General features: G+C 36.7%; 1 protein-coding gene across 3 annotated transcripts in view; it reads right to left on the bottom strand.

Annotated features, from left to right (window-relative positions):
- Window positions 1-251: 251 nt before the first annotated feature.
- DNAJC5B (DnaJ heat shock protein family (Hsp40) member C5 beta) overlaps window positions 252-13146 on the bottom strand; it is a 119537-nt gene continuing 106642 nt past the window's right edge. For all 3 annotated transcript variants that reach the window (XM_030938004.1, XM_030938006.1, XM_030938005.1), the window contains one exon: window positions 252-829. In XM_030938004.1, the coding sequence (XP_030793864.1) occupies window positions 729-829 (101 nt within the window). In that variant the 3' untranslated portion in view covers window positions 252-728. The remainder of the gene's footprint in view (window positions 830-13146) is intronic.

The raw sequence follows: 13146 nt of genomic DNA, 5'->3' as shown, positions 1-13146 counted from the left end.
AATTATTTTACTAGAAAATGATCAACGTGCTGAGGGGGCTGGTTCAGGCTCAGAATGATTTTCTGGTTCACTTGCAACATTTAACCAGGTTGAAGTTTTGTTTTGTTTTGTTTTTAAGCCAATCTAAAAGTATACACAAAACCTGTTTCTTCCTGGTTTTACTTACCAGTTTTCAGTAAATGCCAATTATTGATGTTCCAAAAATATACCTTAAAAATGTGATTTTTAAGAAATCTAATCATCCTTTCCTGGCTCTTGAAACATTTCTATAACTTTATTGAATATTGACATGGAAGAGGCTCCACACACAAAAACTCTTTATAGGTTCTCATATATTTTGATGATGATGTTTGTGGTAGATGAATATTGTGCTACATGGAAGGAAAGTGGCTTCTGTTCTGGAATATTACTTTGGTCAGTTAGGAATCAGATATGCCTCACATAAAGGGTTCATAAAGGCTGTACAATTCCACTGTCCTACATCAGGCAAGGAGCATAAAATAACTCTTCAGGCCTTTATTCACCCAAATTGAATGTGTTTCATAAGAAATTCTACTCAGAGAGAAAGTCTGCAAACTGAGAAAATTATATAGCAATCATGTTTTCCTAACCCAAAAATAAAATACCAAGATGGAAAAGTTCACAGCACTTTATGCCCTACACACTCCCCTACGACCATCTGGAAACAAGACTGAACTGAGAGGAGGGACTGTGGACTCTCAGAGGGCTCAATATGAAGAGTCTGTGCAATAACTTCGAGATCCTTCTTTGATTAGCTGTGTTTTCTCATTTGCATTTGTAGGCTGGAGAAAAACTGGAAAGTCCACATCTAAAAATAAACAAAGCAAAGCAATAAACACTTTCATCATGTTACAGTTCTTTTAATGAAGCAAGTGATAGGTATTTTTGTTGAAATCATGACTGGCAAATCAACTCAATTCATAAGATATCAATATATCCACCATTTTAAGGACTTCAAAAGGGAGGAGGCACTGTCTTTACTCTTTATTCAAGTTTTGTCAGTTATGGAATTATAAAACCAAAGCACCAAACCCAGCTGTCACCTGGAGGGTACTTGCTGAACCTGGTGAACTTGAACTTTAGTTTTCACCATCTTGTGGGGATACAGATAGAACCATCACATATAGTTGTGCAGATTGGAAACTGAACATTACCAAAGGGCACCTTTCATATAGACTACAATGTATATCTACAGGGAAGGTATAGTTTATATGAAAGATGCAACCTGGCATCAAGTAGTGTACAATTGGATGACTGGCCCTTCTTGGGACAGCAGTCAAAACTGGGAGTTTGCTTAGAGGGAGAGTCTAATAGAAATCTCCTCAGATAAAGCTAGTGCCCAAAATGGTTATGCTGTCTCTAAAATCACTAAATATACTCCTAAATCTACAGAGAGATTTGTTAGCCTTTAATTTGGGTGCTAAGTTGAGAAATCTGCCCTAAAAATGTTTAATGGCAAGCCAATGAATACACAAGTTGGCCGACCAAGTTTTCACAACCTCTGTGTTCTAAGAAACCTCAAGATGATAATTTAGTTTAAAGAGGTCCAGTGCAAGATGTGCTCTCAGGCACTTAGTAAAAGTGAATGACCTCACCTTCAACCTAGGCCTCAAAATATCATCAGAAAATTGCAAGAAACATGAGCTCATAGTAAAAACAATTAGAGGTAGAGAAATAGATGTGTGGGTGTGTCAAAGAGAGAGAGAGAATGAGAGAGAGACAGAGAGAGACAGAGAGAGAGCGATTACATATAGAAACAATGCATACTAAGATCCAATATAAACAGCAGAAGGCTGTTTATCAGACCCAGAAAGACTTCAAGAACTGCATTTATCAGACACAGAATACAAAATAATTAAATTAAATAAAATTTAAAAAGTAATTAATTTAATTACTTTAAAAAGTAATTAAATAAAATAAAATAATAGACCTTAAAATTTTAAAGAGAATTTCTGGAGATTAAAACATGGAAAAAACCTTCATGAATTGGCTTAACAGCTAAAGAAAGAATTAGTGAAGTAGAAAACAGGTTGCAAGAGATCATCCAAAATTTAACAGAGACAAAGAGAAAAATATAAAAGAGGTTAAAGGACATGATGGAAAGAATTGTAAGGTCTAACATATCTAACATAACTTTCAGAAAGAAATAAAAAAAAGGAGACACAATATTTGAAGATTTGATGGCAGAGACTATTCTAGAATTGATAAAATACACCAATCCATAGAACCAGCCAGGATAAATTAAAGAGCACAGTGATTCCCTGTTGTAATTCCAGCACTTTTGGAGGTTGAAGCAGATGGATCACGAGGTCAGAAGATGACCATCCTGGCTAACATGGTGAAACTCCGTCTGTACTAAAAATCCAAAAATTAGCTGAGTGTGATGGCGCACACCTGTAGTCCCAGCTACTCGGGAGGCTGAGGCACGGAGAATCACTTGAACTTGGGAGGTGGAGGTTGCAGTGAGCTGACATCGTGCCACTGCACTCCAGCCTGGTGACAGAGTGATACTCTGTCTAAAAAAAAAAAAAAAAAGAGAGAGAGAAACCCATCTTTAAAACATCTTAGTCACATTGAAGAACAAAAGACAAGGATTTTGGGCCAGGTGCGGTGGCTCACGCCTGCAATCCCAGCACTTGGGGAGGCCAAGGCAGGCAGATTACCTAAGGTCAGGACTTTGAAACCAGCCTGGACAATGTAGTGAAACCCCATCTCTACAAAAAATACAAAAAAACAAATTAGCCAGGCATGGCAGCAGGCGCCTGTAATCCCAGCTACTCGGGAGGCTGATGCAGGAGAATCACTTTAACCTGGGAGGCAGAAGTTGCAGTGAGTCAAGATTGTGCCACTACACTCTAGCCTGGGCAACAAGAGCAAAACTCCGTCTGAAAAAAAAAAAAAAAGACAAGGATTTTAAAAGCAATCTTACTTGTCAATAGCAAATATGGAAGCTAAAACTGTGGAACTAAAAAACTATGAAACTATGTCTCCAATATACTGAAAGAAGACATCAATCTATATTTATTGACAAACTCTCTTAATAAGTTACATTTCTTTTTTAAAAGAGCATGATAAAGATGTTTTCAGACAGTAAAAACAAATTTTTCTAACGGCAGACTCAATTTAAAAGATATAATTCAGGCAGAAACAGTTATCAGATGAAATAACTGAGGTGTAAAAAAAAATTTTTTTAAACAGTAAATATGTCAGTAAAACCAAATAATTATTGAATATAAAACAGTAATAAAAATGTGTGAGGCTTAAAATTGAGAAAAATCTAAAATATGAAAGTAATGTATAAGTCAGAAAGAGGTTGATCAGGGTTAAAGTGTTATAAAATTCTTGTATTGTTCAAGAGGAGAGTAAAGATAATAATTGGCTTTAAATTTTGACAAATTAAGTATGTTTGATAAATTTTCAGGGTAATTCCAAAAGAACAGAAAAGAGAATATAATTTCCAAATCAGAGGACAGAAGGAAATTAAATAAGAAAAGACACTCTGACAATTTAAAAGAAAATAAAAGAGAAATAGAAAAAAACATGTCAACTTAAAGTGATAAATAAAATGATAAAAAATTACCAAAAGTTAGGTATATGTATATATCTTATTATGTATCCAGCAGTGTTCTTAGCACTTTATGTATATTAACTCACTCAAAGTTATAATGATGCTATGAGGTAAGGTTGTTATTATAACCATTTTACAAATGAGAAAACGGGGGCACAGACTGTGTAACTAGGCCAGCGTTACATGGGTAGGAAGTAATAGAGCTGATATTCAAACCAAGGCAGTGTTTCTCAGATGTCTGTTCTCTTCAAGACTATTTCTATATTGCCTCTCACAAAAAGTAGGTTAATAGAAAAAGATAAAAATACATTATATTGATGGTAATAAATACCAATGGATATAATACTCTATTTAAAAGAAAAATATTGTCAGACCGAATTTTAAAAACCCAAGCTGCATTAAAAAATAAGGATAAAAGTAGAGAGTAAAATGATGAAAACATATTTACCACACAAACACTGGTGGGAAGAAAGCTAATGTAAGTATATTTTAACAGACAAAATAAAATATAAGGCAAAAGCATTTCTGGAGCTAGAAGTAACTCCATAATAATAAAATGTTTAGTTCACCAAGTAGCTGTAAATATTCTAAAGTTATATACACTAATAACATAACCTCAAAATCAAAATCATAAATCAAAAATCAAGAGAACTCTATAGAGGAACAGAAGACTTCATCATCACAATGGAAAATTTGACTGCTTTCAGCACCTAACTCATGAAATCAAGCAAGGAAATCTTATGTAGAATTTGAAAAGGACTACGTCGTGGACTGAATTGTGTCTCCCCCAAAATTCGTATGTTGAAGTCCTAATTCCTAGTACCTTACAGTATGATCATATTTGGAGATAGGGTCTTTAAAGAGGTAATTAAATTAGACGGAGGTCACCAGAGTGGGCCCTAATCCAATAGGACTGGTGTCCTTACAAGAAGAGATTTGGACACCGAGGAAACACCATGTGAAATCACAGGGAGATGAACAGCTACCAAACAAGAAGAGGGGTCTCAGAAGAAACCAACCCTGCTACCTTGATCTCTGACTTCTGACCTCCAGAACTGTGAGAGAATAAATTTCTGTTGTTTAAAGCCCCAGTCTGTAGTAGTTTGTTATGGCTGCCTTAGCAAACTAATATATACAATAAATTAGCTTTATGCAATAGACATATATGGAACAATGAACCTAACAAATGCAGAATGTGTTGTTTTGAAGCAATGTGGAACATTTATAAAAATTGGCTAAGTTCCAGGCTGTACAGCAAGTTCTAAGACATTTCAAAGCACTGGTATCATAGTGTTGACATTTTCTAATCACAGAGCAGTCAAGTTAGATACAAACAACAACTAACCTCGAAATCCCAAGATTGAAAATTAAGATATACACAGGCCTAGCTTATAGATTAAAGAAAAAAATCATAATAGAAATCAGAAAATATTTAGAACTCAGATGATGAGAACAATATAAGAACGTCTGTGTGTGTGTGTGTATGTGTATGTGTGTGTGTGTGAAGCTGAAGTATAACTTATAGGAAAATTTAAAATTTATAGTCGTAAATTTTTAATGTAAGAACAGAGGAAGGACTGAAAATTAAGAAGCATAAAAGGAAGTTTGAAAATGAACAAAATAAACTGAGAAGAAAGAAAGAAATTAAGTAGAACCAATCAACAAAACCAAAAGTTGTTTATTTGAGAAGACTGATAAGATTGTAAGACATCTGGTGAGAATGGCTAAAAAAAAAAACAGAGAGAAAGCAGAAATGACCAATGTAAAGAATAAAAAATAGAACAATCATGCAGATACTATAGATGTGTAAAAGGTAAGAGGAAATCTTGAAGAAATCATTTTTTCTTTTTGTAAATAAAAAAGAAGGGAAATCCAACTGGTCTATAAACATTAAATAAATTAAATCAATAGTTTAAAATTTGCACAGTTACACGCTAGCCCAGAAAGTTCTTCAAAATCCTGTAGAAAGAATCCTAGTATTACACAAACTCTCCAAGAGAAGTAAAAAACAAAGGAATACTTTGCAATTTATTTCATGAGGCATAATCTCGATACAAAATACAGTAGGGAAAGTTTGAGGAAGGGAAATTATAGACCACTCTCACTCATTAACATTGTCACAAACATCTCAAACAAAATATTAACAGCTCATTTCATCAAATAATAAAATAGTTAACACATGAAGACTACACTGAGTTTAATTATCTAAGGAGTAGAAGGTTGCTTTAATATTGGAAAACTAATTCATATAATTCATCACATTAACAGATCAAAGGAGAAAAATCAGGACCATCTCAACTGATGAAGAAAAAATATTTGATAAAATTTTAATCCACAATCAAATATGAAGTTCTAACAAAATATGAATAGAAGACAATTTTCTTAACCCGATCAAAAACCTATAGCAAACTTACTAATTATGATGCAATCCTGAAAGTACCTTCTTTTCAACATTTTACTAGTAGTCTTGGCAAACACAGAAAGGCAAGAGAAAAAACTGGGTTCACATACTTGGTGTGGTTTAAAAAATAAAGAAAAAATGATAAGAGATGGAAAGGAAGAATCAAAACTGTCAGTACTCACAGATGAGACAAACAGTTATGTAGAAACCCTAAAGAATCTACAGGTAAATAATTAAAATTAGCAAGAGAGTTTAGCTAGTTTCTTGGATTCAAAAATCAATGTTTTTAAAAGTACATTTCTATATGCCAAAAAGCAAGTAGAAAAATACATATATAATTGATTGATAGTAAGAAAAATGGTAAAGTATTCAAAAATAAATATAACTAAAGATACAGAAAATACATCCTTAGTGAAAGCCAATAAATGGTGAAGTATACCATGTCACATATTAAAAGACTCAAATTCTTAAAGGTGTCAATTGTACCTGTGGATCTGTAGATTCACTGCAATTCTAACCAAGATCCTAAAAAGTTTTGCTTAGGGAATTCTTGTTAAAGAACTTGACAAAAACCTGATTTTGAGATTTATATAAGAAAGCAAAATACTACGGATATATGACTCTCCTGAAGTACAAGGGAGGAGGACTTGCTTAAACAGATATTAGGGATTATTATAAATGGGCTTGGTATTGCATAAAATAAACAAAATCACCAATGGACTAGAACAGAAAGCCCAGAAACTGCTCCATATATCTATTGAAACTTAATGCTTATCAAAACCAAAATTAGAAATCAGTGTGCTGAAACAATTTGTTTTCTATCTGGAAAAAAAATGAAATTGGAGTCCCACATCATACCACATGTAAAAAATCAATTCCAGGTGATTAAACTCTTATATGTGTAAAGGCAAAACTATAAAACTTTGAAAATCTATATCGGAGAATATCTTTATATGTTTGAGTTAGTACAGGAATTCTTAATCAAAACACAAAAATCACTAAACATAAAGGCAAAGACTGAAAGCCTGTCAACATTAAAATCAAGAACTTTGATTCATCAAAAGATGCCATAAAGAGTAAAACACCAAGTCACAAACTGGGAGAATATGTTTTAAATAAACATAATCAATGAAGAATCAATATCCAGCATATATTAAAAATCAGTAAGGAAAAGGCAGATGATACAATCTTAAAACCTGCAAAAGATCTGAATGGGCATTTCATAGAAGGGGAAACCCCAATGAACCATGAACATATGAAAAGATGTTCAACTTTAATCAAGGAGATAAAAACTAGAACCGCAATGGCACACCGTTTACCACCTACAAGATTGTCACACATTTACCATCTGGGGATGTCAAATGTAGACAAGGGTGTGGGGCAACAGGGACTCTCGTTAACTGTTAGTGGGAATGTAAATTAGTGCAATGATTTTGCAGAACTGCTCAGTGTTACCTAATGAGTTATATAAGTGTGTATCCTTTGACTAAATAATTACATCCTCTGTATACATATACCTAGAAAAACTCTAGCATTCATGCACTAGAAAATACATGCAAGAACATTCATAGCAGCACCGTTTGTAATGGCAAATGTGGACGGTACTCAAATGTCCATTAGCAGTAGAATGGATAAGTAAATTATGGGATGGCCTCCCAAAATATTATACAACAGTGAAAATACATGAATGACAGCCACAATGTGAATGAATCTCAGAAGGACAACGCTGAATGGAGCACACATAGACATAAAATGGGAATAACAGACACTGTGGGCTGCTAGAGTGGGGAGGGGAGAAGGGGGCATGGGTTAAAAAACTAACTATTGGGTACTATGCTCACTACCTGGGTAACAGGATCTGTACCCCACACTTCAGCATCTCACAATATACCATGTAGCAACCCTGCACATGTACAGGGTTTAAAATAAAAGTTGAAACTATTTTTTAAAAAAAGAAATATTACACAGTAAAAATAAAGCAAGCTGAAGAAAGATAATTATTGCATATAAATCTATTCATTTGGAGTTCAAAAATAGGGAAAACCAAGCAGTATGCCATTAGGATTATAAATAAAGTTGTAATACTAAAAAGAATAGCAAGAACTGGTCACACATGATTTAAGATCATTACATCTGAGGAGGGAAGAGCAAACAAGGAGCTCTAAAGGTGATGGTAACATTCTTTTTCTGAGGTAGAAACCCAGGTCATATTTATTTGTATCTATTTAATATTTGAGAAAAACAACAGATAAAGGAGTTAGGTAAATTATCCCCAGAACCTCAACCAGTAACTTAGAGAGCTGAGGCCTGAGCCAGGATTGTCTGACTCCGCAGCCCTCTGTCCTAGTCCCTGGGGTAGACTGCCCTCAAGTTAGCTGGTGTAAAAGGCTGAGTCACCTTTTTGCTGTCCCTTTTCGGGAATTTTAATACCTTCCTTAGGCCTGTGATATCCTCCACTCGCTATGCTGCATGAATTTGCAGAGAACAAAGGACTCTCCTTTTCTGAAGGAAGGGTGTTCAGTTTCTTTCTCTAGTCAAATCTTGGCCTACCTTCTCCCCTACTATATATTTTTAAGATTGAAATGAGATTCACATAACTTAAAACCAACCACTTTAAAATGAACACTTCAGTGGCATTGAATACAAATACAGCTAATGTATGACTCACACTTTGTCTAATTGCAAAACATTTTTATCTCCCCAAAAGGAAACCCAGTCCCCATTAAACAGTTGCTCCCTATTTTTCCTGTGCCACAGGCCCTGGCAACCAGCAATCTACTTTCTGCCTCTTTGGATTTACCTATTCTGAATATTTAATATAAATCAAATCGTACAATGTCTGTCCTTCTGTGTTTGACTTCTTCCATCTAGCATGATCTTCCCAGGTTCATCCACATTGTAGCATCCACATGTATCACTACCTCATTGCTTTTTACGGCTGAATAATATTTCACCTCCCCTCTATATTTTTGCATTGTTCTCCATGGAGTCTCTCAAGTCCTTTTCCCCCTTTCCTAGGTAATCCTACCACTCTTGCACTTCTCTAGCAAACTGTTGGGGATTCCAGCTACTTCCACTTATCATGTTTCATTTTGATGGTTTGAACCTTTGTCTAAGCATATCTCAGTTTGGGTTTCTTTGCAAAAATAGTCATTGCACAACTTCTGCTTCATTCGATTACCTGATAAAACTATTCAATAGAACAGTGCAATATGACTCTACCTGCCTTGCCTGGCATGCAAAGCGCCATTCACCATCTTATCCACAAGAATATGGGGAGAGGCTGTGATAGTTCTTTGCTTGTACTAAGATTGGTCCCTTCTAGAGTGCACCATCCCCAGAGTCCCCTACCCCTCAACTCCTCCTCCTTCTTAAAGTCTTCTTTAAATGTCACTTCCTGGGAAAGTGTCCTCAACCTGCATGCAGGTGAGGCCCCAAGTGCTCACTTTCACAGCCCCTGTACTTCTCCTTTGGCAGGCTTATGTACCTGTAAATTAACTAGTTCTCTGTGTGATTATTTATTTAATATTTTTGTCCCCATCTCCCTTGCTAGTTTGTAAGGTCCAAAGTACCAGGAACTATGTCTTTACTTTCTCTAGCCCCTGGTATAGCATCAGGCAAATACTAAGTGATCAGTAAATGTTTGCTGTCCGAAGACTATCTCAATAAACCTGACCAGTCAGTTTGCTCACTGAAACTTGATGGCCAAAAATCAAAGAAATCTTGGGTTCACTTTGAGCTGCTTTTTTGGGGGAGCATTCAGAGCTGACAAACCTGTCCAACTGCTCTGCCCTAAGACCTTGATGGGACTTTCTTGCTGTTTCCGTATAAAGAAGAAGCACAGCATTCTTGACTAGTTGCAAGCATTGTTTTCCATACATTATTTCTAGAAATTGATTCCTTTTGATTGGGGGAAAGGGGTAGGAAGAAGCATGAAATGTGGGGAGTGGCAAAAAGGAGAAAGATGAATTTAATCTCTTCCTTGGTGCCTTTTTCCTGGGCAGTAAGATGTGATAAATACTAAATAGCAATGTAATAAATGTCGCAATATCTTGGCCAAGAGCGAGAGTCTAATTACAAGCCATATGGCCTCTTCATCTCAGTGGTTTTGTGGTTGTGAATGTATTTGGGTTTTATCCAGGTGAGTGGCAAGAACAGTTAAGCAGTCAACAGATTTTTCTATGAACTGAATCTCACATTTTTAGATCCAAGGTCAATAGTATAAAACTCTTTTTCTTTTATTCTCCCTCCTTTAAAAAAATTTGGGCAATCATGACTCAGTTTTTTGTTTTGTTTTGTTTAGGGTTTTTGTTTTGTTTTGTTTTGTTTTTTAGGGTTTAGCTGGAAATTTTGGTTGGAGGTCATTTTACTGCCTTCAGCTTGGAAAAATCAAACTGAATTTAGCTCTTACATTGTGGGTTTGTTTGCCAAGGTGTTCAGAGGTAACTGATTCCAATTTGGGCTCTTGCTCCATACCTTCTTTCTCTCTCTCTCTCTCTCTCTCTCTGTCACACACACACACACACACACACACACACACGCATGCATGCACGCACACATACTACATACACACACATTGTCCCACGAAATAAAGCTCTCTCTCAAGATGGTCTGTAAGGCCCTCATAGTAGAATTCTATTTCATTGTGGTCTTCAGCTGCTAGAGGAGTATAGGGTCTAGGTGAGCTTTTTTTAAACATACCACCCAAAATTTCACAAAGTAGAACTCCTAATTTGTGAGCATATGAAAGTAAGGGAAATAAGTTGGTACCTATTACCTTTTACCTTTAAGGTTTCAAATTTTCAAAGACAACAAAACTGGGGAAGTGTTCCCCCAAGACACTATCTATCTTCCATTTGATCTTGATTGATTCATAAGAACAATAGAATGCCTCTGTGTTCTTGGGATCCCATTGGGAGTATATTTCTATTTTAAGAAAGACATAGGAATCCACTTTTAAGTTCTGTAGTTGCCAGTGAATACTGAAGATGCCACTGTTTGAACTTTCCCCCATTTATTTCTTAAAGGTAGAAGCTGGATTATATTTTCTGATATGGTTTAAAGGGACATAAAAACCCAAACAAATCTATCCCCTTTGCTGCCAAATCCCACACTGTACCACCACTATTGAACAGAGTTTGGTACAATTTTATATCGTCAAAAGGTATCTTAGACTTCAACTAGAGTCAAGGACTAGGCATGTTTGAATATGCACACAATAACAAATACACAAGACAAAGTCTTAGATATATAATTAGAATTGTTAAAACTCTCTTAAAGCAGGTGAGAAATATTTCTAATAGTTTTTATAAGTCAACAATTAAGAAGGATTTTATATTTCAAATTTGGATTTTCATAAATTAAGAAATAGTTATAATGTCCTATAACATGTACTTAAAAGTGAAATTTGTGGTGTTTGGTCAAATCTCATTTTGAGTAGGAATCCCTATGTGTCGAGAGAGGTGACTGGATCATGGAGACGGTTTCCCCCAAGCTGTTCTCATGATAGTGAGTTCTTACAAGATCTGATTGGGTTAAAAGTGTGACACTTCCCTTTCACTCACTCCTCTCTCTCCTGTCACCTTGTGAAGAAGGTGTTTGCTTCTCCTTCACCTTCCTCCATGATTGTAAATTTCGTGAGGCCTCCCCAGCCATGCAGAACTGCGAGGTCCATTAAACCTCTTTTGTTTATAAATTACTCAGTCTCAGGTGGTATTTTTATAACAGAGTGGCATTTTCATAACAGACTAATACAGAAAATTGGTACAGGCAGAGTGGGGTACTGCTATAAAGACAACCTGAAAATATGGAAGTGACTTTGGGATTGGGTAACAGGCAGAGGTTGGAACAGTTTGGAGGGCTCAGAAGAAGACAGGAAGATGTGGGAAAGTTTGGAACTTTCTAGATACTTGTTGAATGGCTTTGACCAAAATGCTGATAGTGATATGGACAATGAAGTCCAGGCTGAGGTCATCTCAGACAGAGATGAGGAACTTGTTGGGAACTGAAGCAAAGGTCACTCATGCTATGCTTTAGCAAAGAGACTGACAGCATTTTGCCCCTGTCCTAGAGATCTGTGGAACTTTGAACTTGAGAGAGATGATTTAGGGTATCTGGTGGAAGAAATGTCTAAGCAGCAAAGCATTCAAGAGGTGATCTGGCTGATTCTGAAAGCCAGTTATACGTGTTCACAAAGAGATGGTTTGAAATTGGAATTTATGTTTAAAAGACAAGCAGAGCATAAGGTTTGGAAAATTTGTAGCCTGACTATATGATAGAAAAGAAAAATCCATTTTCTGGGGAGGAATTCAAGCCTGCTGCAGAAATTTACGTAAGTAACGAGAAACTGAATGTTAATAGCCAAGATCATGGGGAAACTGTCTCCAGGGCATGTACAGACCTTCACAGAAGGCCCTCCAATCACAAGCCTGGGGACCTAGGAGAAAAAAAATGGCTCCTTGGGCCAGGTCTAGGGCCCCACTGCTCTGTGCAGCTTCAAGACTTGGTGCCCTGCACCCAGCCACTCCAGCTCCAGATGAGGCTGAAAGGGGCCAAGGTACTCTTCAGAGAGTGCCTCAAACCTGGTGGCTTCTACATGGTATTGGGCCTGCTGGTGTGCAGAACACAGGAGTTGAACTTTGAGATCCTCTGCCTAGATTTCAGAGGATGTATGGAAATGCCTGGATGTCAAGGCAGAAGTCTGTTGCAGGGGTAAAACCCTCATGGAGAGCCTCTGCTAGGGCAATGCAGAAGGGAAATATGGGTTTGGAGCCCCCACACACAGTCCCCACTGGGGCACTGCTTAGTGGAGCTGTGAGAAGAAGGCCACCATCCTCCAGACCCCAGAAAGGTAGATCCATCAATAGCTTGCACCAAGAGCCTGGAAGAGTCACAGGCACTCAATGCCAGCTAGGAAAAGCAGCTGCAAGGGCTGTACCCTGCAGAACCCTGCAAAGCCACAGGGACAGAGCTGCCCAAGGCTGTGGGAGCCCACCTCTTGCATCACCCTGCCCTGGATATGAGACATAAAATCAAAGGAGATTTTGGAGCTTTAAGATTTAATGACTGCCCAGCCAGGTTTCAGACTTGTCTGGGGCCTGTGGTCCCTTTGTTTTGACCAGTTTCTCCCATTTGGATTGGGAACATTTACCCAATG

This window comes from Rhinopithecus roxellana, chromosome 9 (genome assembly GCF_007565055.1).
Source record: "Rhinopithecus roxellana isolate Shanxi Qingling chromosome 9, ASM756505v1, whole genome shotgun sequence".
NCBI lineage: Eukaryota > Metazoa > Chordata > Mammalia > Primates > Cercopithecidae > Rhinopithecus > Rhinopithecus roxellana.
This window is presented reverse-complemented; position numbering and strand designations above follow the sequence as displayed.